Raw genomic sequence first — 27,627 nt, forward strand, 5'->3', positions numbered from 1 at the left:
TTAACTTTCTAAGCAGTTGGGAGAACCAGTTGTTGGAAGAAATCTCCTTTGGTTTTTCTCCATTTTACAGGGCTAATCCTGTAAGGAAGGCAGGAAGGAAACATTCTGGTGTTGTTTCTAGCCTAATCTTTATTGCCCTGCTTACAGAAACTGCCTCTCCGGTTAACCCTGATTACATTGTAACAGCTAAGGTGAAGCACCCATCAACGTCAGCGATGTTGAGTTGGCCTCTCCCACCCAGTCACATGACCACTGAGCCCCGCCTACCCAGCTGGTCCTTAGGGCAGAGAACTGGTTGTTAAATTATTTGAATCCCACCACTGAGAGGAACCCACCACTGAACTCGACACACAGCAATCCCCGCTGAAAAATCCGTTCTGTTCTTTTGCGGCATTTAAAGACACATTTTCACCATCCAAAATGACCCCTTGGAAGAAAGGCCGACAGGCCAAGAATGAAAATGCAGTTCAACGTATATAAAAATCTAAAATCAGGAGGGGGGGTCAAGCCGTGTACCGGGCTGGCCACAGCAGAGTGGGAAGGCAGATGGGTAATGGGGGATGTCAGGATCGCCATCATGGTGACCACAGGACAGCAGTGACAGGGGGCGATGGGCAAAGGAGACAACAAAGCTGTGTGGCGGGGAGGCATGGCAAGGTTTGGCTCCTAGGGATAGCTGTAGATCAGCTACAAGGAGCGGAAGTCTGGCAGCGCAAAGAACAGCTGTTTCGGCCCCACAATCAGTTGGGCTGAAACTTCGGCGCATGCCGTCTACCGGGGTGAGACCAGCGCTCGGGAGAGGCGTGGCTTGCCTATTTAAGAGAGGCGGAAGTTCCAGCACTGGTTTTGCATGAAACACACTCCTTACTGACTGTTTTGCTGCTGCATGACCTCATTACGTGCATGAGTCCGGCTGAATAAACCCAGTGTGTTACCTCACGGGTGGCGTTTTCATCCAGTGTGAGTCCACAACTTGGAAGTTTGGACTCCCAGCAGTGACAAACTCAAGGCCCAGGGGCCGGGGCCGGCCTATAGGGTGCTTAGATCTGGCCTGTAGTGCCTCTGTCAATGAAAACAGACTTCAGGAGGGCTGTTTGTGGCCCTCCTGAGCTCCATTTTCTCTGGCAGAGGGATGCAGGAGGCCATCGCAGCAGAAAATGGAGCTCACGAGAGCCACGGGCGGTCCTTCCCAGCTGTGTTTTCTCTGGCAGAGGGATGCAAGAGGCTATTGCAGTTGAAAATGGAGTTTGCAAGGGCCAGGGGCAGCACTCCCAAATGCCGTTTTCACTAACAGAGGGCTGCAGGAGGCTGTCGCAGCCAAAAACGGAACTTGGGAGCCCGTTTTTGCTGGCAGAGCGCTTGGGCCACCACAGAAGCCCTCAACAGGAGTGACGTAAAAGTGGACACACCCACCCTGACCACACCCACCCCAGCCCACCAAGGTCAAACACAACCCTGATGTGGCCCTCGAGTTTGACACCCTGGTCTATCCCATGAAAACCCCTGCTGAAGCAATAAGACAGATTTCTCGATCTGTCGGCCAGATCCCCCCGTAGACCCCAAAGGATTCCCCAAACAAGTGAAAAGGACGCACCCTCAAAACCGGGATGACAATGACAGATGAAACCAGCGGCTGCTTCGTAGCTAAACTGCTCGGGGAAATCGACGTATCTCCCGTAGTAGCTCTGATTGGAGCGTTCCAGGCACTCTCCATCGTTGAGACAGGGGTGAGTTGCACACTCGTCTATATCTTCTTCGCAGTGTGTTCCCACATACCCTAAGGTTAGAGAGCGAAGGGACAGAATGTGTGCAAAAGCAGGAACTTGGGGGGGGGAGGCGAAGTCTCATCTCAACTCAACCAAGTTCTTGTTTGACCGCAAGGACAGTCCGGAAAATCTTTCCAGTGTTATTCATCAATGTATCCATTAAAAAATAGGAGTGGGGTGGGGGGAAACCCCCACAAGCCTGTTCTGACCTAGGCTTAACAGAATCACAGAAAAGATTCCTTGTCCCGATCTTGTCAGGTTTCCCCAAAAATGCCCAAATTGATTCATGAGCCTTGGACCAAACTTCAAAAGAAAATTAGTCATTTATTAAGAGCATTTATTTTTGGCAAGATCTTTTTGCAGGCAGATCTAAGCTTTGTTTGAGTTATAGCTGAACTTTACCCCTGTTCCTTCCCTCCCCTCAATCTGTGTCATAAATCACATTCTCCAATGAGGTGCATCCCTCAGAAGCCTGCTGCAGTAATCTGAGATCTGACTTTAGCTGAAAGTATGCATTGACACCCCTTTTTATTTGGTTAATATGAATGCCTGGCATTCACACCCAAAACAAGTCCCAGCAATAAGCCTCTCAAGGTATAATTGCAAAAACAGACCTTATCAGTCCTTGGGTAGTTGCCAGACCCAGAACTTCCAGTCACAATGCTGTACAATGAAATGCCTGGAAAGGACTCTTTGTGAGTCAGGAACTAAGATAAGCAAATCTTCACAATAATAAGCGAATGGATTGTCTCCTGCAAACTCCACTCCCCTTTTGCAACCCTTTATTCCCTGTGGGAGGGGCCATTCACCGCTTACCTGTGGCTTTACTCCCAAGTTGACCCTTGTTCCCTAGTTGTTCCCTTCTCCTGACAGCTCTGAGCATGTGTGCATTGGGAACAGACTCCAGCTGTTCTTTGCCCCACTGATATCTGACTCTGAAGGCAGCTGATAACTGTCAGACGGCCCTGGCCCCCTCTCTGCCTCCGACACAGAGCCCTCATCCGAGCCTTCCCCAGACTCCAGGACTGGCCCATGTTCCTCCCCAACCTCCTCACTGTCCAAATCTGTAAAACTGACAAGTCTGGGAGAGTCACAAACCAATGAAGTGAACTAATTGTCTCCTGCAAACTCCACTCCTCTTTCACCCCTCTTTTATTTCCTCTGGGAGGGGCCATTCATCGTCCACCTGTGGCCTTACTCCCAAGTTGACTCCTGTTCTTTAGCTGTTCCCTTCCTCTGGCAACTCTGCGCATGCGCACACTGGTAACAGGCTCCAGCTGTTCTTCTTCCTCACTGATGTCTGACTCCAAAGGTAGCTGATAACAGACATACGGCCCTGGCCCCCTCTCTGCCTCTGACACAGAGCCCTCCTCAGAGCCTTCCCCAGCTGCTAGGGCTGACCCATGCTCCTCCTCAACCTCCTCACTGTCTGACTCTGCTGCCAGTTCTGCTGGCTGCTGGCGGGCCACAACAAAGCCCCCCACTCACCCAGCAGTTGCCAAGTTTTTTTTTAAAAAAAACATGCTTCTAAATGCTTTCTCCTCCCCATTCCAGATTCTGAAAGACGTGGGAAGGATTTTGCTTACCTGTCCAGCAAGAGCAGTTGTAAAATCCAGGTCCTTCCAAGCAAGGGGCTCCATTCTGGCAAGGTTGGGAAGCACACTCCAAGATGTCCAACTCACAGTGTTGTCCTTCAAAGCCCGTGTTGTGACAGTCACACTGGTAGCTAAGGGGGTGGGGGAAAAGGACCATGAGACTGACTGATTTAGCACATCCTCTCTTTTCCATGGGCGTCGTCAATTCCTCATGATGCTCCATTTCAATTTCAGCCCTGTGTTTTAGCTTACTGCATGTTGGCTGTTTCTCAGCTGTTCCTCAAAGTTACGGCAGTAGCATTAAAGTAGCCTGGTCCTCTCAACAGTGTGTGCACTGCACCCCAGTTGCCCCCTCTGTCACGGTTCCAACAGATGCCCTAATTAAATCATGAGCCTCAAGCCAAGCTTCAAAACAAATCCAGTTATTTATTAGGAACAACAGTGTCAAGATGTACCAAGTGAAGCCAGCTCTGACCCCATGTAATTTACGGCCCAATTATGACCCTGTTCCCCCCCCCAGGGTGTGTCATAAATCACATTCTCCAATGGAGCACTTGCACAGGCTGTAGCGATCACCCCCCCCCCCCGTTTCGGCTGCTGTGGGTAACCCAGGAGACAGCCTTGAGAAAGATATGTCTGGAATGTGCTTCTGTTTGTGGCTGCCGTGATGCTTCATCACTCACTCTCCAATCATCCTTTCCTATGGCAACTCGAGAGCAACTTGCGGCCCCGCAGGCCAGATGTGTCCTGCACTGGCTGCGCCCAAGCCCAGTTTAGTGAAGGAGGGGGAAAGTTGTGGTACGTCAGGTGACACCGATGTGACGATGCAGGGTTGACACCCCTGCTCTGTACTAATAATAGTCTTCTTAAAAGTTTCTCACAAGGGGAGGATCCCAAAGGCTGGAGAAAATACCCCCAAAAATCATTGTGGGGGGAAAAGATCCTCAATGAGGAAAGACCCCCTTTGTAGAAAGAAGGACAACCTAGTGAGGACAGAAGTGATGGCCAATTAAAACCTTGGATAGGAACCTTCCATCGTGAAACATTTTGGGATGTGTCTCCCTTGCTCCGCCAGTACCAGAATGAGGTGGTCAACTCCTAGTCTAGTGAAGAGAAGGACCAGGGGAGACAGGAGAACAGTCTTCTTATATTTGAGGGGCTGCCACAGAGAGGAAGGGAACAAGCTATTTTCCAAGGCACCTGAAGACCAGACAAGGAATAATGGATGGAAGATTCCGGAAGGAGAGATTCAACCTGGAAATAAGGAGGAATTTTCTGACAGTGAGAACAATCAACCAAGGGAACAGAAGTTGCCTTCGGAAGTTGTGGGAGCTTCATCCCTGGAGGCTTTCAAGAAGAGACTGGACTATCTGTCAAAAATGGTGTAGGGTCTTCTGCTTAGGTGAGGGGGTTGGACTAGATGACCTACAAGGTACCTTCCAATTTGTAAAATATATTGAGACTCTAGAAAGAGTGCAGAGAAGAGGAACCAGGATGATGAGGGGACTGGAGACTAAAACATACGATGAACGGTTGCAGGAACTGGGCATGGCTAGTCTAGTGAAGAGAAGGACCAGGGGAGACAGGATAGCAGTCTTCTTATATTTGAGGGGCTGCCACAGAGAGGAGGGGGTCAAACTAATTCTCCAAAGTACCAGAAGGCCGGACAAGGAATAATGGATAGAAACTGACCAAGGAGAGATTCAACCTGGAAATAAGGAGGAACTTTCTGACAGGGAGAACAATCAACCCATGGAACAGAAGTTGTGGGAGCTTCATCACTGGAGGCTTTCAAGAAGAGATTGGACTGCCATCTATCAGAAATGGTGTAGGGTCTTCTGTTTGGTTGAGGGGTTGGACTAGATGATTTACAAGGTCCCATCCAACTCTGTTAATCTAATCTAATCCTAGAAGTTACATTACATGCCATTTACCTCCCAGAGACCCATAAGATCTCACAGACTAGGCCTCGTCCGGATTCCATCTGCTGGTCAATGTCGGCTGGCGACTCCCCGGGGGAGGGCCTTCTCTGTAGCTGCTCCGGCCCTATGGAATGATCTTCCCATGGAGATCCGGACCCTTACTACCCTTCGACCAAGCGACCAAGACCTGGCTGTTCTGGCAGGCCTGGGGCTGTTGATTTATCCAGCCCCATGCTAAGTCATGAATGTTGTGGAATTTTAATGTTGTTCTTTAATTTTTTGTATGTTCCCCCTTCCTTTTTTATCTGTGAGCCGCCCTGAGTCTCTCGAGAGTGGGTGGCATACAAACTCTATAAATAAATAATAAATAAATAAATAAAGTGTCATGGATCCACGCACATGGACCTCTCTCCAGATACAGGTTCAGAGGAGGAGGGTGAGTTTGAGTCTGCCAAGGAAAACGTGGAGGTGAGTATTGGTCAGGATCAGGGCTCCGGGCTTGGAGAACACTACCCTGATAGTCCTCAGCTGGGAGGGAAGTGGGCTGCAGTAAGTTGGCCTGGGGGCATCTAGGTATGGGACAGGAGTAGCTGCCACCTATTAGCAATGTGGGGGAGGTGGAGTCCACACCTCCTTCCCATCCAAGGACACGTAGAGCAGAGAGGAGGCAGACACAGCGTTGGTCAGCTAGATTGCCTGCGAGGAGGCAACCTCGCCTGTACCAATGTTGCCTACTTAATTCCAACCTGAGAATTTGAGTGTTGATGGAGCAACTTGCCCAGTTCCATACCTTTTGGGTTCATGCTGTGTATCCTGGCTTATTTGACTCCTGGATGTTGTGTGTGCCCATTGGACCTGGTTACTCCGTGACACATGGTTTGCTGAGCATGGAATCCAGGCCTATGCAATGGAGGTGCTTTTGGGGAGATATGAATAAATGCCTGTAGAAGTCTTGCCATACGAGTGACGGTGAAGGGAGTGGGGTCACCACAAGATCAGGGATGGTGTAATAAAATGTCATAATATAAAATTCACTTTAAATTTAATATGCTTTAAGTTGAAAGGATGTAATAATAATAGCTAGGCTTAATGGATGTTTAACAATTATATCAATTTGTATAAAAGTATATTAGACTGATGATACTAATAATAGGGGGGGGACATAGAATTGAAAATTACTAGATAATGTTATCAATGCTGAGTGCTATGTACAACGTAATAACAGCTATAGTCCAATAAATGATTAATAATGATAACAAAGCATTTATATATACTAGATTGATAATATGAAATCTTATGCGAACTATAAGTGAGGATTATGGAGATGATGTTGAAAAGCCATTTTATAAAAGATAAACAATTCTATATAGAATAGATTAGAAAGACATAATATCATTGGATGATTTCAGGATAATTTAATAAAATGTTATAATATACATTTACTTCAAATTTAATATGCCTTATGTTGAAAGGATGTAATAATAGTTAGGCTTAATGGATGTTTAATAATTATATCAATTTGTATACAAGTATGTTAGATTGATGATACTAATAATGGGGGAAAAACATGGAATTGAAAATTACTAGATAATGTTATCAATGCTAAAATAATAGAATGATATCACAAGAAATTTAGTTAAATATAGTTACATTTTGAGTGCTATGTACAACGTAATAACAGCTATAGTCAAATAAATGATTAATAATGATAACAATTTGTATACATGTATATTAGATTGATGATACTAATAATGGGGAAAACATGGAATTGGAAACTATTAGGGAATGTTATCAATGCTAAAATGATTGAATAACTTATTCTAAGTGAGAGAATAACAATGTATTCAAAGATATTTTGATTGTCAATATGTGAATTTTGATAAAATTCGAGGATCACGGAAAGTACACAGATAGACTTTGTAACCAATCGACACACTGTGTGTAATTGAAGAGGCTTTTATGTTATTTGTGTTGTGTGTTTGTGTTTGTCTGAAAATAAAAAGGCATTGGGATTGTTTTACAGATGGCATACGTCACCCGAAAGGCTGGCAAAAATGTTTAAAGATAAATCAACCTAGTATTGGAAGTGTCACCAGACACCGGGATCGTATTATCATATGTGGTGGACTTGTACAGAGGCAAAAAAAATATTGGGCAAAAAATTGAATGTGGTTGGAAACAGTGGTGGGATTCAAATAATTTGCCAACCAGTTCTCTGCCCTAATGACCAGCTGGATAGGTGGAGTTCGGTGGTCATGTGATCATGTGGGCGTGGCCAAGTCAATGTCACTCAGGTCGATGGGCACTTTTCCTTAGTTGTTACAATGGTAATAAAGGTTAACTGGAGAGGCAGTTTCTGTAAGCAGGGCAATAAAGATGAGGCTAGAAACAACACCAGAATGTTTCCTTCCTGCCTTCTTTACAGGATTAGCCCTGGAAAGTGGAAAAAACAAAAGATTTCTTCCAACAACCAGTTCTCCAAACTGCTTAGAAAGTTACCAACCGGTTCTCCCGAATAGGTGTGAACTGGCTGAATCCCACCACTGATTGGAAAGGATGATATTGACTTAAAGCTGGGACTGTTTTTGTTGGGTATCTTACCAGAGAAATATAGTAAAGAAAATGTGTATTCAATTATTCGTGTAATAACTGCAGCTAGAATTGTATTTGCACAAAATTGGAAAATGGAAAAAAAATCCATTCTCAGACAGAGGGGTAATAAAAAAAATATTATACTGCGCAGAAATGAATAGCTTAACATTGGCCATTAAAGAGAAGGGAGAATCAGATATGGGGATGTTTTTATCATTGGATACAAAAGGAATGTAGGCAAAAAGAAATAGAAAAGTGAATAATTTGTGGGGGGGGGAATGTAGAATTATAGGGGAGGAGTTGAATTAAAAGGTAGTCGAAATGTAAACGTAAAGGCAAGATAAAAATAGATTTAAAATGATGTAATTGTTCAACAGGTTGACGCAAAAATTGTACCCAGATGACACACTGTAAGATAAATGTTGTAAGAGAGCTGATGGAAAAATAGAGATTGTCCTGAAGACTGAAGTTCTCACCTGTTGACCAGGTCCTCACAGATAGCTCCATTAAGACAAGGCTGGCTTTGGCATTCATCAATATCCACTTCACACTGGGTTCCTTGGTAGCCTGGCATGCAGGAACAGGTGAAGAAGCCAATATGGTCGGAGCAGGTGCCAGCATGCCAACAGGGACTGGATTCACACTCATCGATCTCCACATCACAGTTCACACCTTTATTGCAAAAAGAGAGGGATGGATTCGTTTGTATATATGCAACACTTTCTGAAAGCTGCACGAGGGGTCCTTCCATCTCTAAATCAGCATTTTTTTTCAATCTTAGTAACGTTACATTGAGTGGATGTCAACTCCCAGAGTGCCCGAAGCTGTCTGGGAATTCTGGGAGTTGGTCCACTTCTCTGAAAAATGGCAAAGTTAGGAAATATTGCTCTAAATGAGAGAGGGAGGGAGACAGAGACAGAGAGACAAAGAGAAGAGAGAGACACAAAGAGAACAAGAATGAGAGAAAGAAAGAGAGAGAGAGAAGACCAGAAAGAGAGAGACAGAGAGGACAAGAATGAGAGAATGAAAGAATGAGAGAGAATGAGAAGGAGAAAGGTAGGGAGAGACTACGAGGAGAAAGAGACACAGAACAAGAATGAGAGAATGAAAGAATGAGAGAGAGACAGAGATGAGAGAGAGACAGAGATGAGAGAGACAGAGAGAACAAGAATGAGAGAATGAAAGAAAGAGAGAATGAACAAGAATGAAAGAACTAGAGAGAATAAGAGAGAGAGAGAGAGAGGAGAGAGACACACAGAAACAGACAGAGAGGAGAGAGAGACAGAACAAGAATGAGGGAATGAAAGAAAGAGAAAGAACAAGAATGAAAGAATGAGAGAGAATGAGAGAGAGAGAGGAGAGAGGGACACAGAACAAGAATGAGAGAATGAAAGAATGATAGAGAACAAGAATGAAAGAATGAGAGGAGAGAGACACAGAGAAACAGACAGAGAGGAGAGACAGAACAAGAATGAGAGAATGAAAGAATGAGAGACAGAAGAAGAATGGGAGAATGAAAGAAAGAGAGAGAGACAGAGAACAAGAATGAGAGAGTGAGAGACAGAGAGAGATAGAGAGGACACAGAGAGAGAGAGACAAAGAGGAGACACACACACACATACACAGAGACATACAGACAGAGAGAGAGACACAGAACAAGAATGAGAGAGAGAGACAGAGGCAGAGAGAACAAGAATGAAAAAATGAGAGAGAATGAGAGAGAGATACAGAGGAGACACACACAGACAGAGAGAGAGAGACAAAGAGAAGAGAGACACAGAACAAGATGAGAGAATGAAAGAATGAGAGAGACAGAGACAGAGAGAAGAGAGTACGAGAATGAGAGAGCGAGTGATAGAATGAGAGAGAACAAGAGAGAGGGGGGAGGGAGGGAGAGGGAGATGGGAAACTATTATTTCCATGGGAAACTGAGCATGTGAGGGAGGGAAATGCCCCCAATTGGCATATTTTAAAACTAAAGTGAAGAGGACATTCTCAGCCTGTTTTCCTCAGCTTCCAAAAACGGGAAGACCTCTCATTAACCCTTAGAATTATTTATCCTCTGCCTAATTTGCTGGTTTGAAGCAGCAGGTCCATAAAGAAACTGTTTCAAGGAAATCTAAGTGTCTTCCATGCTCTTTTTCGCAATCTGCTCCTCTTTTTTTTTTCTTGGCTGATTTCACAGCATATATATCCCTGGGTTGCTACCTGCAAATCCACTTAATTCCAATTTTCTGGCCCAGACCTGGCCAGACTAATCCACCAGGAATGTTGGCCCCTTAATCTAGCAGAGCTGCCAATTCTTAAACCAACGCCCTCCCATCTCCTACTAAAAGGGACCGACTCCTTGCGGGGGGGGGGGGAGCCAATGGCTGAACCCCAGGTTGGAGGGAGATGCTTGGAATTCAAACCCAATGCCCAGAGGAAAGCAGCAGCTGCGAGTCGACACATACAATTTTCCAATGAACTCTGGAGACCATAAAAAGAGGGCAGAGAAGAGCAATCAAGATGATGAGGGGAGGGGAGCCTAAAATATACGATGAATGGACAGTTGCAGGAACTGGGCATGGCTAGTCTAGTGAAGAGAAGGACCAGGGGAGACAGGATAGGAGTCTTCCAATATTTCAGAGACTGCCACAGAGAGGAGGGGGTCAAGCTATTCTCCCAAGGACCTGAAGGCCAGACAAGGAATAATGGATGGAAACTGACCAAGGAGAGATTCAACCTGGAAACAAGGAGGAATTTCCTGACAGGGAGAACAATCAACCCATGGAACAGAAGTTGCCTTCAGAAGTTGTGGGAGCTTCATCCCTGGAGACTTTCAAGAAGAGACTGGACTGCCATCTGTCAGAAATGGTGTAGGGTCTTCTGCTTCAATGAGGGGGTTGGACTAGATGACCTACAAGGACCCTTCCAGCTCTGTTAATTTGTAAACTATATTGAGAGTGTAGAAAGAGTGCAGAAAAGAGCAACCAGGATGATGAGGGGACTGGAAACTAAAACATACGGAGAACGGTTGCAGGAACTGGGCATGGCTAGTCTAGGGAAGAGAAGGACCAGGGGAGACATGATAGCAGCCTTCCAATATTTGAGGGGCTGCCACAGAGAGGAGGGGGTCAAGCTATTGTCCAAAGCACCTGAAGGCCAGACAAGGAATAATGGATGGAAACTGAACAAAGAGAGATTCAACCTGGAATTAAGGATTAACTTTCTGAGTGAGAACAATCAATCAGTGGAAGAGAAATTGCCTTCGGAAGTTGTGGGAGTTGTTCATCCCTGGAGACTTTCAAGAAGAGACTGGACTCCCAGTTGTCAGAAATGGTTTAGGGTCTCCTGCTTGGGCAGGAGTTGGAGTAGATGACCTACAAGATCCCTTCTAACTCTTCTTAATCTAACCATGCCCAGTTCCCGCAACCGTTCTTCCTATGTTTTATCCTCCAGTCCCCTCATCCTCTTTGTTACTCTTCTCTGCCCTCTTTCTGAAGTCTCCACATATTTTCTACATACTGGCCACCAAAACTGGATGCCGCATTCCAAGAGGAGGAGTGAAAGAGAGGTATTTGCTCTCCTTCTGTTCTTTCCCAAATCCCTCCTTTCTCTTGTTCTCAAAAGGGGAAATTCCTCGGCCAAGAATCACCAGAATCGCATCCAGTGTTGCAATTTCTGCTACCGAGCTGGTAATCTTCGCTCACATTCCTCCGTGGCCATGTAAGGCTGCAGAGCGGAGCTGCGTGCGGCTGGTACCAGGTGGAGGAGGAAACCCTGCGGCCGACATTCCAGGCAGAGGCCAGAAAATAAATAAATAAAAATGAGACCCTCGCGCCGCTTCAGTAGGGAGCTGGCCAAGCCCCAGTGAGTCAGTGCCAGCTCGCTCCAGAAAAAGTTGCTTGTCCGTGCAACTAAGAGAAAAGTTTGGACTCAGCCTTTTTTGGGGGGGAGGGACACCTGCATCAGAGAGGGGACAATGCCTGGAATAAGATTATTGTGCTGGCAACGGGCCCTGTTTGATCTTGACGGCAACGGTCCAAAGCGGTGTTTCTCTCTTTTTCTTTTTTGCAGCAGATTTTTAATTGCTTTTTCCTTCCATAATAACTTACGATCCTCACATCAACCTTGTTATGTCATCATACCTGTACATAACAATCTTATTTCGCTTCTATATTTATATACATTTATCTACAGTTCTATAAGTTTATCTTTTGTTTCTCAGCTGAATTAATTTTCATTCCTGTTTTGCAACCCTTTGGACCAATTATCTCAATTATTTCATAATATTCAGACTCTTCTTTATCTTTTAGTTTTAGTGTTAACTTGTCCATTTCTGGAGAATCCAACATTTTCTGAATCACTAATTCATCTGGGGGAATATTACTTTGTTTCCAACATTGGGCAAACGTTACTCGAGCTGTAGTCTGATGCATCAGTATGTATTTAATTTTATTTTTTTTAATTTTATTTTTTATTAACAAACATGTAAAATACACACACACAAAACCTAGACGTACACCACATTTACACAATACAATATAAACAGGAGCTTCCTGTTCTTTCTAATAGCAATTAATTAATTTTCTTTTTATATTTCCCCTTGGTTATTCCCAGCAGAAAGGGTTTGGGTTTGTATTCTATTTGTTCCTCTCTAATTTATTGTGCCCATTTCCAAATTTTCATCCAATATTTTTGAGTTTCCGGGAAGGTCAAGAACAGTGTTTCTCAATTTCGCGAGAATTTAAGAATTCTGGGAGTTAAATGGAGAGGGAACATGAAATACACCTACAATGGGAAACTCTTGAGATTTAAAGACAGAATCACTAACTGGGGGCATGTAAGGATGTATAATTATATAAAGATAATGATGAGAATAGCTGGGGATTGTACATCTACATCTCGGCCAAAATTAGGCTGGGGGAGGGAGGGCTTTAAAAATACAATGACTATATATGTATACTTTTTTGTTCTATTTTTTTTATAAAAAAAGGAGGAGAATACATGTTAAAATTAAATATGTATATTGAAAAGGAATTATAAATACCATCAACATAAAATGAAGCTTGCTCAGAAGTTGGAATACACCAAGTAAATGAGATGAAGAGTGGGAAGTGGAGTAGAGAGGTAAGGGAAGAAGAGGGATAGGAGAGAGGGTAGAGGGGGGAAGAGAAAGACAGAGTGGAAAGGGGAGAGAGGAGAAGGAGAAAGGAAGGGGAAGTAGAGAAGGGAAGGACGACAGGGGGAAGAAAGGAGGTAGGGTAGAGGAGGAAAGAGGGAGAAGAAAGTGATGGATAAGGTACAAATATGATGTATGGAGAGCAGAAGAGCCAATAATTGTCTTTGGGAGTTGATGGTAAGATGAATTGATTTAATAATACAATATGGATGGATGGATGGATGGATGGATGGACGGATGGATGGATGGATGGATGGATGGATGGATGGATGGACGGACAGACAGACAGACAGACAGATAGATAGATAGATATGGAGAGGGGGAGATAGCTAGCTATATGATAGATGATAGATAGAGAGATAGAGAGATAGATAGGGAGGGAGGATAGCTAACTATATGATAGATAGATGATGATAGCTATAGATGGATTAGATAGATAGATAGATAGATAGATAGATAGATAGATAGATAGATAGATAGATAGATAGATAGACAGACAGACAGACAGACAGACAGACACAGAGAGGGAGAGAGAGAGAGCGCTATGGCATTTATATACCGCTTCACAGAGCTTCACAGCTCTCTCTAAGCGATAGATAGATAGATAGATAGATAGATAGATAGATAGATAGATAGATAGATAGATAGATAGATAGATAGATAGACAGACAGACTGCTCCATAGTGCTTTACAGGCCCTATAAGCTCTTTACAGAGTCAGCCTTTTGTTCCCAACTACCTGGATCCTCATTTTACCAACTTTGGAAGGATGGAAGTCTGAGTCAACCTTGAGCTGATGAGAATCAAACGGCTAGGAGTCAGCAGAATTAGCCCGCCATGCCGCATTCTGACCACTGCACCAGCCCGGCTATTCTGCGCCGCCAGCAACATCCATTCTGTCGCCCCAAATTAAGGCAACTGTATATTATTGATGAGAGGCTGGTGAATCACCAAAGGACGCCTCCCAGAATCTGAGGAAAATGAGATGTCCATCTTACCTGTGTAGCCAGGCAGACACTGGCAAACGTAATGGTCCATCTGGTTGAGGCAGGTGCCGTTGTGTTGACAAGGCTGGGAGGCGCATTCGTTGATGTCCATTTCGCAGTGGTAGCCCTGGAACCCGGGCACGCAAAAGCAACTGTACTCGTTGACGCGGTCCAGACAGATGGCGCCGTTCTGACAGGGGTTGGAGGAGCACTCATCCACCTCCTCCTCACAGTGGGCCCCGGTGTGGCCAGCCGGACACAGGCAGGTATACGTCCCACCATTCTCAAGACAGGTGCCGTTGTTGCAAAGTTCACTCGGGCAAAGGGAAGCGCTCAGTAGGCAATGGTTTCCACTCTGGCAGTGACAACCGTACCCATCCTGGAGGCTGACACACTCAAAGGGCTGAGGGCAAGGGTTGGTCTTGCACTTGTCCCCTTGGGACCTGCAGGAGGCATCTGACACGCCGGATCCGCAGTGACAAGTGTAATTCAGGTAGCCAGGCGTCCCGCTGCAACTCCACTCGGGTGGACATGGATGTCCATCGCACGGCTCGGTTAGCAACTCACAGTCTCTTCCCACATGCGCCAGGGGACTGTGGGCGCACAAGCAATGATAGCCACTTTCCAGATCTCTGCAGGTCCCGCCGTTGTGACATGGAGCTGAGGAGCAAAAGTTGGCTGGTTCTGGAGTGGCTTTTCCTGGAGAGAGAAAAACAACAACAACAGGGTTAGACTGGACTAAACCTGCCATCCTGGGCCCAACGTTTGGTAAGCCAGGCTCAGCCTGTCACAAGCCAGGACAAAGGATGAGTGATGGAGGAGTAACACCTCCTTAAAAAAACCTTGTCTAGCTGGCCTGGCTGGGAGCACCTCGTAAGGGCCCCTTCCCAGGGTTACAGGAGAAGACGCTCAACGGGTTTGAAGGCGGAAGAGGGCTCTACGCCCCAACGGCAGATCCAGCGACAGAACCATCTTCTAGGAGAAGGGAAACTCTGATGACAAACCTCCACTGCCTTGTGGCTACATCCACTACTGGAAAAGGCTTCAGGAGTCAACCTCCAGCAAAATCCGGAGCCAGAGTCCCGGAGGCAGTTCGTGATTGTATACAGCCACATTCTGGTAACTCGTGCGATGCAGCTGGAACCGATCGTATTGGCTCTGCCGTCCCATTGGACTATTTCAGCGACATGGAGAGGGGAGGGGATCTGCTCTCTTGGGTAACCGTCTATCCTCCATATCAATCTGCCCAGGCCTCATGCTCTGGAGAGGGCACTCCAGCTTTGCATACAGCACACCAGATGCTGTTTTTGGACTTATTTCCAGAGCACGATACCATCGTCTTTTGAGACTGAAGGATGCCAAGGCAGGGTTAGGTTAGAGCAGGGGTGTCAAAGCTCGATTTCATTGAGGGCCACATCAGGGTTGTGTTTGACTTTGTGGGGTGAGGGTGGGGGTGGCCAGGGTGGATGTTCCCAGCTCGACGTCACTCGTGTCGGGGGGTGCCTCTGGTGGCCCAAGCACTCTGCCAGCAAAAACGGGCTCCTAAGCTCCGTTTTCAGCTGTGATGGCCTCCTGCAACCCTCTGCCAATGAAAATGGAGCTTGGAGTGGCCGTATGGGGCTAGTTCCAAGCTCCCTTTACACTGGCAGAAGTGAAATGGAGCTGGACAAAGATATCACTCTGATGATGATTGAATAGAATAACAGAGCTGGAATTAAGGAGGAATTTTCTGACAGGGAGAACAATCAACCGATGGAACAGAAGTTGCCTTCAGAAGTTGTGGGAGCTTCATCCCTGGAGGCTTTTAAGAAGAGACTGGACTGCCATCTGTCAGAAATGATATAGGCCAGGATCTCCTGGTTGGGTGAGGGATTTAGAATAACAGAGTTGGAAGGGACCTTGGAGGTCTTCTAGTCCAACACCCTGCCTAGGCTGGAAACATTATACCACTTCAGACAAATGGTGGTCCAACCTCTTCTTAAAAACTTCCAGTGTTGGAGCATTCACAACTTGAGGCTAGTCGTTCCACTGATTAATTTTTCTAACTGTCAGGAAATTTCTCCTTAGTTCTAAGTTGCTTCAATTAGTTTCCACCCATTGCTTCTTGTCCTGCCCTCAGGTGCTTTGGAGAATAGCTTGACTCCCTCTTCTTTGAGGCAGCCCCTGAGATATTGGAAGACTGCTATCCTGTCTCCCCTGGTCCTTATTTTCATTCAACTAGACATACCCAGTTCCTGCAACTGTTCTTCATATGTTTGAGCCTCCAGTCCCCTAATCATCTTGGTTGCTCTTCTCTGCACTCTTTCCAGAGTCTCAACATCTTTTTTACATCGTGATGACCAAAACTGGATGCCGTATTCCAAGTGTGGCCTTACCAAGGCCTTATAAAGTGGTATCAACCCTTCACGTGATCTTGATTCTATCCCTCTGTTGATGCAGCCTAGAACTGTGTTGGCTTTTTTGGCAGCTGCTGCACACGGCTGGCTCCTATTTAAGTGGTTGTCCACTAGGACTCCAAGATCCCTCTCCCAGTTACTACTATTGAGGGAGGTGCCACCTATACTGTACATGTGCATTTGGTTTTTCTTGCCTAAATGATGACAATGATGATGATATGCCATCAAGGTGTCCCAAGAAGCAACTGAATTTATTTTTCCTTGAAGACATTTTGCTTCTCATCCAAGAAGCTTCTTCAGTTCCAACTCAGTCTACAGAAGTGGAAGCTTCTTGGATGAGAAGCGAGACCTCTTCAAAGAAAAACAAGAAAGTCTTGAAAATGCATCTTTTGGGACAACCATGACCTGGAGGACTGAGAGTTACCACAGACATGCCTTCAAGTTGTTGCTGACTCTTAGTATCTTAGATGTCCTCCAGAACAAATTGTCCCTAACCTAGTGACTTCATGAGAACCTCTGTAACATTCCACCAACATCTTCTTGGCCAAAAAATGAGTTTCAGAAGTTCTCATCACTTTTCTTGATTCTCCCACCTGCACTATTTCTTTCAAGAGTAACCTTATGATTAGACCATCCACCTGAAGATATTTTCTCCACCACCATCATCATCAGCTTCCTTTCTGTTATCCTTGGCTTCTCCCTGAATTCTACTCAAGTTGTTGTTTCATCCTCCTTTTTTTTCATAATTTGCCTTTCTTAGCTGGGGAAATTTTCCAGGATACTTTGCAAATTTCTGCTGTTTGTCCCTTCCCTTCCCTTCCCTTCCCTTCCCTCCCCCTTTCCTGGGACCATTGTGGGAGGGGGAGAGGCACTGGCTTTGCGTTCGCAACACTCCCCTTTGTCCTGCCCTCACTGCTTTTATTCTCCAATCTCCACTCAAGCGGAGAACAGGGATGACCGAATGGGCCTGGTATGCGACGAGCAATTAGAGTTTGCAACCCAAGAGGCTGTTTTCCAGCAGGGCAGCCTCTCTGTTCCACTCCAGCAAGCTCCTTTCTCTCTGCAAATACTCCATCAGGCTGGGGCATAAGGTCCTCCCTCTTCCTTGTAGATGCAGCTTGTGATGCTGGCACGAAAAGCTGCCTGCAGTAGTTATGACTCTCTTGGAAATCAACATCTGGAACAGCCAGGAAGGTACAGCTGGCACAGCAAGGCTGCTGGCTCTTACTGTTGACCATCTGAGGAAAGAGATGGACCTCCCTGAATGTTCTAGATAGGAGATGGCTGGAGCAAAGGTCCACCCATCTTCTTTCCATCCCTTCATCCATCCGTCCATCCAGCCATCTAGCTGTCTCTTACTGTTGACCATCTGATGAAAGAGATGGACTTCCTTGGATGTTCTAGATAGGAGATGGCTGGAGCAAAGGTCCACTCATCTTCTTTCCATCCATCCATCCATCCATCCATCCATCCATCCATCCATCCATCCATCCAACTATCTCTTTCTGTCAACCATCAGATGAAAGAGATGGAGCTGCTTGGATGTTCTAGATAGGAGATGGCTGGAACAAAGATCCACGCATCTTCCATCCATCCATCCATCCATCCATCCATCCATCCATCCATCCATCTGTCCATCCATCCATCTAGTTGTCTCTTACTGTTGACCATTGAATGAAAGAGATGGACCTCCTTGGATGTTCTAGAAAGGGGATGGCTGGAGGAAAAGTCCACCCATCTTCTTTTCATCCATCCTTCCTTCCATGGATGGATGGATAGATAGATAGACAGACAGACAGAGACAGGCAGGCAGAGATGGATAGATTGATACACGGACACAGTCATACAGACAGATATAAGACAGATAGACAGAGACAGGGCAGACCAGTGATGGGTTGCAGGCGGTACGCCCTGGTACGAGCGTACCAGTGCCTGCCCGAGCACCGGTTACCGTTCCCGTCCGCCCAAGCTCCTTCTGTATTTGAGCTCTTCGGCGCTTTTGCGCATAGGCACGGAGCACATGGAGCGCATGGTGCCTGTGCGATGCTCTGCCAAGCAGCTGCAGAGGTGGCGCAAGATGTATGTATGCAGGCGTACACCACACGAGTGCAATCGTACCGCGATCCAAAACCCACCACTGGGGCAGACAGACAGATGGATGGATGGACAGACAGGCAGACAGATAAATACAGATAGGTAGATTGACATAAAGAGAAAGAGCCACCCAACTCATCAATGCGTCTAACCAAAATGAAAATGCAATAGGAAAACGATGCACATTTTAACAAGAAACGAGCATTCCTGTCCCACTAATGCAAAGTGGCTTTAATAACAACCCAACACCCCAGTGTTAAAGCACACATTGCACAATCCCGAATGTTTTCCAGAAAGGAAGAAGGCTGAGCACGTGTGAGGACCCAGAACCAATGGCCTCTTAAACCTCAAGAGACACACAGGCAGACACAGTCAACAAGCATCACATAAAATTAGCCCTACCCTCTTTCTACCTGCAGTGCACATCTGGAATTTTAATTTACAGATTTCTCGGTAAGAAAATTACCCTGAGACCAAACACTGAGTGAAAGTGACAAACATTTATGGTCCCTTTAATGTGCGCATAGAAAAAACACTCATCCTGATCCCCCTCACTCCCCCCGCATGTCCCCATACCTATTGTGCCCCCAACCCCAGTGGGACTAGAGGTTAACATTTCTCTTTTCCGTGTCTGACCAGATGGATCTTGACAGACTTGAACCCTGGGCTCTATCTAACAAAATGAAATTCAATGTAGAGAAAAGTCAAGTCCTACACTTAGGCAAGAAAAAACCCCAAGGACACATATAAACTGGGTGAAACCAGGCTTAATAGCGGTGACTCTGAGAGGGATCTTGGAGTCTTAGTGGACAACCAGCTAAATAGGAGCCAGCCGTGTTCAACCCAAAAAGCCAATGGAATCCTATGTTGCATTAACAGAGGGATACAATGAAGATCACGTGAGGTACTAATTCTGCTCTATAAAGCCTTAGTAAGACCACACCTATCACTCCATGGTTATCATTAAGTGTTCTGCCTTATGAGTCGTGATGAATGTATTTTTTTCTTTTATGTACCCTGAGAGCTTCTGCACCAAAGACAAATTCCTTGTGTGTCCAATCACACTTGGCCAATGAAGAATTCTATTCTATTCTATTCTATTCCTATTCCTATTCCTATTCTAATCTATTCTATTCTGCTCTCTACTCCAGCGTTTCCCAACCTTGGCAACTTGAAGATGTCCGGACTTCAACTCCCAGAATTCCCCAGCCAGCATTCGCTGGCTGGGGAATTCTGGGAGTTGAAGTCCGGACATCTTCAAGTTGCCAAGGTTGGGAAACACTGCTCTACTCTACTCTACTCTGCTCTACTCTACTCCACTCTACTCCACTCCATTCCTATGACTATCACTGAGTGTTGTATCTTATGATTCTTGATGAATGTATTTCTTTTCTTTTTATGTACACTGAGAGCTTCTGCGCCAAAGACAAATTCCTTGTGCGTCCAATCACACTTGGCCAATAAAGAATTCTATTCTATTCCTATTCCCATTCCATTCTATTCTATTCTGCTTTCTACTCTACTCTACTTCACTCCACTCCACTCTATTCCCATGACTATCACCAAGTGTTGTATCTTATGATTCTTGATGAATGTATATTCTATTTTATTTTTCTTTATGTACACTGAAAGCATATGCACCAAAGACAAATTCCTTGGGTGTCCATTCACACTTGGCCAACAAATAATTCTATTCTATTCTATTATTTGGAGCCTTGCTGGAAAGTAATTATTATTGCTCTGATCCCCCTTTCCTGCTTATGCCCGAGCTTCAACCTTCAGATGCCACAATTGGATCTCTTTTTAACATGTACGTTTTAAGTTTCCTTAAAAAACAAACGAACGTTAGATTTCTAAGATCCTCTTTTAGACTTCTAAGAGCCTCTGAGGAGCGCTCTCATTTGATGGAAGCCTCAGCTGCAATTCAGAGGTTCAGGCCTTCCACCCCAACCCTGGTCATTTGGCACCTTAAGATGTCATTGTAACATTAACCATACACCCCGTACCTGTTTCCTTAATCCCTTTAGACAGCCTGCAGATAAGCTGTCCTCCTATCTGCTGCACTTAAAATTCCACGGGGGGAATTTCCAAGCACAGGGGTTATCACCCCTCTTCCTATTTTTGCATCTTCCCTTCAAGTTGGAGCTAAACACAGAAAACTGGCACTTCTGAAGATCAGAGAAAGGTTTGGAGACCAACAGAAGAAGGTCCATCCCTTCTGGTTTTGGAGGTCCCATTCTTGAGCGCTCGGGGTTTAATTCTCCATAACCAATGTTGACTTCTCTTTTTTAATTCTTTTATTGAATAAACGTTAAAAACATTGCACATAGAGTGACCATTCTGGCTTTGTTTTTCTTTTTTTTCTTTTCTTCGTTCATTGTGTCCCATTTTTTTTGTTTTTAAAGGTAAAAATGTTCAATAAAAATTATTTTTTTAAAAAACTTTTAAATAAAAAAAGAAGGAAAGGAAATAAGCTAATTTTTGTCCCCAAACGTTTTTATTTTTCATTCTCTTACATACCATTGTAAGTATACATTCACATAATTGTTATTCTTCTTTACATTTGTCATTCTTATACATTTGTTATTTCATTTAATAGGTTATAATATACAGTTTGGGTTGCTTTATTTGCCATCCCTTCTGCCTGTTGTAACACCATCTTCTTTTCCCTTTCTTTTCTCCTTCCCTCCCTCCCTTCTCTACTTCCTTCCTTCCTCTCCTTCCCCTTCCTTCTTCCCTTCCCTTTCTCCTACTACTCTTCCCCTTCCTACCCTCTCTCCTTCTCTTTCTCTCCCTTCCACCCTCCTCTCCTTACCTCTTTCTCCTAGGAAAGAAGCTAGCTTAAGTGAATATGGTTGAACAGAATCAGGGAGAACCTAGCAGGTGTTAACCGTAACTTTCCCCAACTCTTTGCCAGAACCTTCCTTTTCAAAACCCAGATCTGCAGTTCCCGAAATGCCTTGACTATCAAACGTGAAGTTCTCTTCATGAATGGACACCCCTTCAGGCGTGCAGTTGAGCCTTCCTCCACTGTTCTTCTCAGAGCTGAAAGTTCTCCCGTTCTCGGATTTCGAGAAACAGGCAATGTAGCCGAACCCATAAATCTATCACACTTTTATGGTTATCCTTCTTGGCCTCAACCACCCAGCAATCTCTTTGATCTTCCACCTCTCATTGTGGTCCTCCTCGTCCTTAGATCAGAGCCCTCCTTTTACAAACCCTCTTCTTCTGTGACCTTCAGGTCCTACCTCCCCCACCCCCATCCCCCTGTCTCCTCTGATCTCCCAAACACGGCTGCACATCAAACACGGACTGAGGTGTTGTGTGTGCTCTAGTTAGCCATCTCGGCTCTACGCCTTGAATTCTAAATCCAATCTAAATAGGTTGCCCACTTCCACAGGCAAATCAGCCCCTTAGGAAGAGGGACTGACACTTGCCCAAGCCACACTTGAGGCGTCTGAAATTATGAGAGGGGTGCTATGGGGGGAAACATTTTTGAGAGCAGGCAGCAGGATTTCATTTTTAATGTGTGCCGGTTTGCCCACAGTAAAAAAAAAATGACATTAAAGGTTATCTTATGAAGAGGTGGGGGAGGGGAGGGCAAGAGCCAGATCCATCCCTAGCTAGAATTGAGAAGAAAAGAGAAAAAAAGAGAAGAGAAGAGGGAAGAGAAAAGAAGAGAAGAGGGAAGGGAAGGGAAGAGAAGAGAAGAGAAGAAGGAAGAGAAGATAATAGGGAAGAGAAAAGAAGAGAAAAGGGAAGAAAAGAGAAGAGAATGCGGAAGAGAATAGAAGAGTGCTCTGACCCCCTCCTCCGTCCAGTAACGAATGCCGAGACAAGCTTAACTGGAATATACTTTAATAGCAAGACACCAAGACCTCGGTGGCTGAAAGCCAAGCAGAACAAACAGATAAGGACCTTGGCAGCAACTCAGACAAACTCAGGCAGCAATAAACACAGATAAGGCTTGGCAGCAATCCAGCCTGCCAAGCTCACAGTACTGTCCTCTGACATTCAATCCTGCGTTGACTTCTGCAAAGAGGGCCGTGTGCACAAGTAGCTTTTTATAGTCTGGAGAGGAGCCTAATGACCACCAGCTGAGTACAATCACCTCCTGTAATTGCATAATTGATCCTGACGCCTAGTAGCTCTTCGATGGCGTGCATCCAGGAACAACTCACTACTGGCCTCCGGCTCACTCTCCCTCATCTCCTCCTCCCCACTGATCCAAGGCTCAGGTGCCTCCTGGTGGCCAACCAGCCTCTCTGCACCTGCTCAGAGTCAGAACCCTGTCCAGGGTCCTCCACCTCCTCCAGAGCCGACTCAGAGGGCCCCTCGCTGTCGGAGTCTAGTGGCAGCTCCAACGGCACCTGCTGGGCCACAACAGAAGAGAATAGGGAAGAGAAGAGAAAAGAAGAGAAAAGGGAAGAAAAGAGAAAAGGGAAGGGAAGAGAATAGAAGAGAATAGGGAAGAGAAGAGAATAGGAAAGAGAGGAGAGGAGAAGAGAATAGAGAAGAGAATAATGGAATGAAGAATTTAGAACAAAACAGAACAGAATAGAATAAGGACTGGACTGGAGTGGAATAGAATGGAGTGGAATGGAATAGAATAGAATAGTTCAGTTGGCCAAGTGTGATTAGACACACAAGGAATTTGTCTCCGGTACAGAAGCTCTCAGTGTGCATCCAAGCAACAAGCGATAAATCATGGTCATAATCAAAAAATACAATCATCATCCATCATAAGAGACAACGTTCAGTGATAGTATACTAAATAAGCCATCAACTGAAGTTGCAGTCAAAAGAGGCTAAAGGTTTAGGTAATGGGAGAGTTGAGAAGGACAATACTGAAATAATACAGCTGATAAACCTGTCATCCTGGGCCCAACGTTTGGGAAGCCAGGCTCTGCCTGTCACGAGCCAGGACAAAGGGTGAGTGATGGAGGAGTAACACCTCCTTAAAAAAACCTTGGTCCAGCTGGCCCGGCTGGGAGCACCTCGTAAGGGCCCCTTCCCAGGGTTACGGGAGAAGACGCTCAACGGGTTTGAAGGCGGAAGAGGGCTCTACGCCCCAACGGCAGATCCAGCGACAGAACCATCTTCTAGGAGAAGGGAAACTCCGGTTACAAACCTCCACTGCCTTGTGGCTGCATCCACTCCTGGAAAAGGCTTCAGGAGTCAACCTCCAGGCAAAATCTGGAGCCAGAGTCCCGGAGGCAGTTTGTGACTGTGTACAACCAGGTTCTGGTAACTCCTGTGACGCAGTTCGAACCGATCATATCGGCTCTGCCGTTCCATTGGACTATTTCCGCACGAGGCCTGGGTAGATTGATATAGAGGATAGACGGTTACTCAAGTAGCAGATTCCCCCTCTCCACGTCGCTGAAATAGTCGGTTCACCGACAAATGTGTGCATGACAAAAGCGCGCCGACGAAACCGCAGCGCAGAAACCGTGATGTCATCAACGCGCCCACAACAGCGCGCCGACAACAGCACGCCGACAGAAGTGCAATTTAAGTTAAGGTAAGGGTTAGGTTCAGGGTTAGGTTTAGGGTTAGGTTTAGGGTTAGGTTTAGGGTTAGGTTTAGGGTTAGGTTTAGAGCGCGCTTCTGTCGGCGCGCTGTTGTCAGCACGCTTCTGCGCTCATTCGTCGGCGTGGTTTAGAACTTGCGGTTTTCTCGCCGCGGTTTCGGCAGGCACGCTTTTGTCGAGTGTGCATTTGTTGGTGAACCGACTATTTCAGCAACGTGGAGAGGGGGGATCTGCTGCTTGGGTAACCGTCTATCCTCCATATCAATCTACCCAGGCCTCGTGCCCTGAAGAGGACACTCCAGCTTTGACCTCTTCCCAGAAGACGATACCATCCTCTTTGGAGACGGAAGGATGCCAGTGTGCAGCCCTGATAGGTGGCTGGAAATGACCGGTTGCACCAAACTCCTCAAAGCGTGCTTTGCGTGTCTTTTCCACCCGGTCTGAATTTAAACATCAACATTGTCTATTTGGAAACGGATCTCAGAAGGTTTCAATGGGGATATCCTGGAAACAAATTATAGGTTTGAATTGCTTTGAAAGTCAGGGTTGTTGGTTGTTTTTTTTAGTGTTTCTCGGCAGCCACAATGATTTGCGTTCTTCTCTCTTGTGCTATGAAAGACACACCAAAGCTGCTCTGTTGTGAGAAAGCAGATGGAAGCAGTTAAGGGTCTTCCACCTCCTCTGTTGAGAGTGGGAGAAAACCAGGCCACAGGAACTCCCAAGAGTGCAGAGAAGAGCAACCAAGATGATGAGGGGACTGGAGGCTAAAACATATAAAAAACGGTTGCAGGAGCTGAGCATGGCTAGTCTAGTGAAGGACCAGGGGAGACAGGAGAGCAGTGTTGCAATATTTGAGGGGCTGCCACTGAGAGGAGGGGAGCAAGCTGTTTCCCAAGGCATCTGAAGGCCAAACAAGGAATAATGGATGGAAACTGACCAAGGAGAGTTTCAACATGGAAATAAGGAGAAATAAGGAGAAGAACAATCCAACCCATGGAACAGAAGTTGCCTTCAGAAGTTGTGGGAGCTTCAACACTTGAGCCTTTCAAGAAGAGATTGGACTGCCCTCTGTCAGAAATGGTGTAGGGCCTCCTGCTTGGGTGGGGGCTGGACCAGATGACCTAGAAGGTCACTTCCAACTCTGTTAAACTGAATCTATCTAAGATGATCAAAGGCCTGGAGGCTAAAACATATGATGGAGGGTTACAGGAACTGGCTATGGCTAGTCCAGTGAGGAGAAGGACCAGGGAAGACAGGATAGCAGTCTTCCAGTATTTGAGGGGCTGCCCAAGAGAGAAGGGGGGCGTCAACCTGTTTTCCAAAGCACCTGAAGGCCAGACAAGGAACAATGGATGGAAACTGAACAAGGAGAGATTCAAACTAGAAACAAGGAGGAATTTCCTGACTGTGAGAGCAATCAACCCATGGAACAGAAGTTGCCTTTGGAAGTTGTAGGAGCTTCATCACTGGAAGCTGTCAGAAATGGTGTATAGTCTCCTCCTTGGGTGGGGGGGTTGGACTCGATGACCTACAAGGTCCCTCCCAACTCTATTCTGATTGATTGATTGATTGATTGATTGAACTTGTCCTCCTCCTGGCAGGATAGCCAACACCAAAGATGATAGACTCAAGATCCAGATGGATCTTGACAGACTTGAACCCTGGGCCTTATCTAACAAAATGAAATTCAAGGTAGAGAAAAGTCAAGTCCTACACTTAGGCAAGAAATATCAAAAGGACACATACAGACTTGGTGAAACCAGGCTTAATAGCAGGGACTCTGAGAGGGATCTTGGAGTCTTAGTGGCCAACCAGCTAAATAGGAGCCAGCCGTGTGCGGCGGCAGCCAAAAAAGCCAATGCAATCCTAAACTCCATTAACAGAGGGACACAATCAAGATCAAGGGAGGTACTAATACCATTCTACAAAGCAGTGGTGGGTTTCAAATTTTTTGGGAACCTCTTCTGTAGGTGTGGCCTGCTTTCCGGGTCCACTGGTGGAACCTCTTCTAACCGGTTCAATAGATTTGATGAACCGGTTCTACTGAATAGGTGTGAACTAGTAGGAACCCACCTCTGCTACAAAGCCTTAGTAAGGCCACACCTAGAGTACTGCATCCAGTTTTGGTCACCACCCTATAAAAAGAGGTTGAGACTCTAGAAAGAGGGCAGAGAAGAGCAACCAGAATGATTAGGGGACGGGAGGCTAAAACATACGATGAACAGTTGCAGGAACTGGGCCTGGCTAGTCTAGGGAAGAGAAGGACCAGGGGAGACATAAGAGCACTGTTCCTATATTTGAGGGGGGTCAAGCTATTTTCCAAAGCACCCAGAGAAGGAATAATGGCTAGAAACTGACCAAGGGGAGATTCAACCTGGAAATAAGGAGAAATTTTCTGACAGTGAGAACAATCAACCCATGGAACAGAAGTTGCCTTCATAAGTTGTGGGAGCTTCATCCCTGGAAGCTTTCAAGAAGAGACTGGACTGCCATCTGTCAGAAATGGTGTACGGTCTCCTGCTTGGGCAGGGGTGGGTGGGGGTTGTTAATCTGTTAATCCTCATGATGGACTTTGAAAGGCATCTACCTGAGCCTTTGCGCGAGCAACGTCTTCGTTGCTGCTTCTCAAACATCACCCAGAAGAGAAATGGGATGCATTCCTCTGAATGTCTCCATCGTCCTCCCCCTGGGCCAGGTGACTCATCCTGAAACCCACCCTTGAGAGCAACTCCATGGAGATGTCTGGGTGGCCCCAGAAGACACCCAACCATCCACGTCATTTGTCTTATGTCACTTTGGGGCCGCTGGCGTCACCCAACGGACTTAACCTGGTTATTGAAATAGATCAATCCTCTAAAACCATAAATAGGTTCAGTTTCGCCCAACATGACCCTAACTAAGCCTGCCAGGACACACACCTTAAGCCCAAGTTAAACCTTGAGTAGCTGAACAGGTTTGTGTGACAAGCAACCCTGAGCAGCTTTGCTACTTCAGCTATCAGAGCAAAAACGGAGCGCGGAGGTCGAGCCTTTGTCCCTGGAATCTCCGGGTTTTCAAACAATCAGTAAAATAAATCCGTGGAACAACCAAAAAAGTTAGAGTTCTTCGGAAGCTACCCATCTTTATATATATACAGCTGATAAAGGAGGAGAACCTTGTGGCTTAGTGGTTAACACAACTGCTTAATATGTAATACAGCACAGGTTCAAATCCCAGTAAGGGTATGGCTAGCTGATGAGAGCTAAATAGCTTGAAATAGATCTATACTAGTCTTCCTTTATTTATTTATCAGCACAAATGCAACATATGTATGTATGTATGTATATATGTGTGTGTGTGTGTGTGTGTGTGTGTGTTATATTTGTGCTGATAAATAAATAAAGGGAGACTAGTATAGATCTATTTCAAGCTATTTAACTCTCATCAGCTAGCCATACCCTTACTGGGATTCGAACTTGTGGTGTATTGCATCTTAGGCAGACGTCTTAGCCATTAAGCCACACGCCCTCCTTCTTATCAGCAGAAGCCAGGGAGGAAAGGTATATATTTAGTGTCACAACCCCTGGTATGCCCCAATTAT

At 45.7% G+C, this 27,627-nt stretch overlaps 1 protein-coding gene across 1 annotated transcript in view; it reads right to left on the reverse strand.

Moving 5' to 3' along the window:
* Positions 1-27,627, reverse strand: part of CRB2 (crumbs cell polarity complex component 2) — a 64,037-nt gene that overhangs the window by 31,415 nt on the left and 4,995 nt on the right. Inside the window, exons 2-5 of the mRNA XM_032233526.1 lie at positions 14,037-14,723; positions 8,352-8,547; positions 3,353-3,492; positions 1,595-1,777 (exon numbers count right to left, since the gene is read on the reverse strand). Coding sequence (XP_032089417.1) covers positions 1,595-1,777; positions 3,353-3,492; positions 8,352-8,547; positions 14,037-14,723 — 1,206 coding nt within the window. The remainder of the gene's footprint in view (positions 1-1,594; positions 1,778-3,352; positions 3,493-8,351; positions 8,548-14,036; positions 14,724-27,627) is intronic.

Source organism: Thamnophis elegans, chromosome 16, assembly GCF_009769535.1.
Source record: "Thamnophis elegans isolate rThaEle1 chromosome 16, rThaEle1.pri, whole genome shotgun sequence".
Taxonomy (NCBI): domain Eukaryota; kingdom Metazoa; phylum Chordata; class Lepidosauria; order Squamata; family Colubridae; genus Thamnophis; species Thamnophis elegans.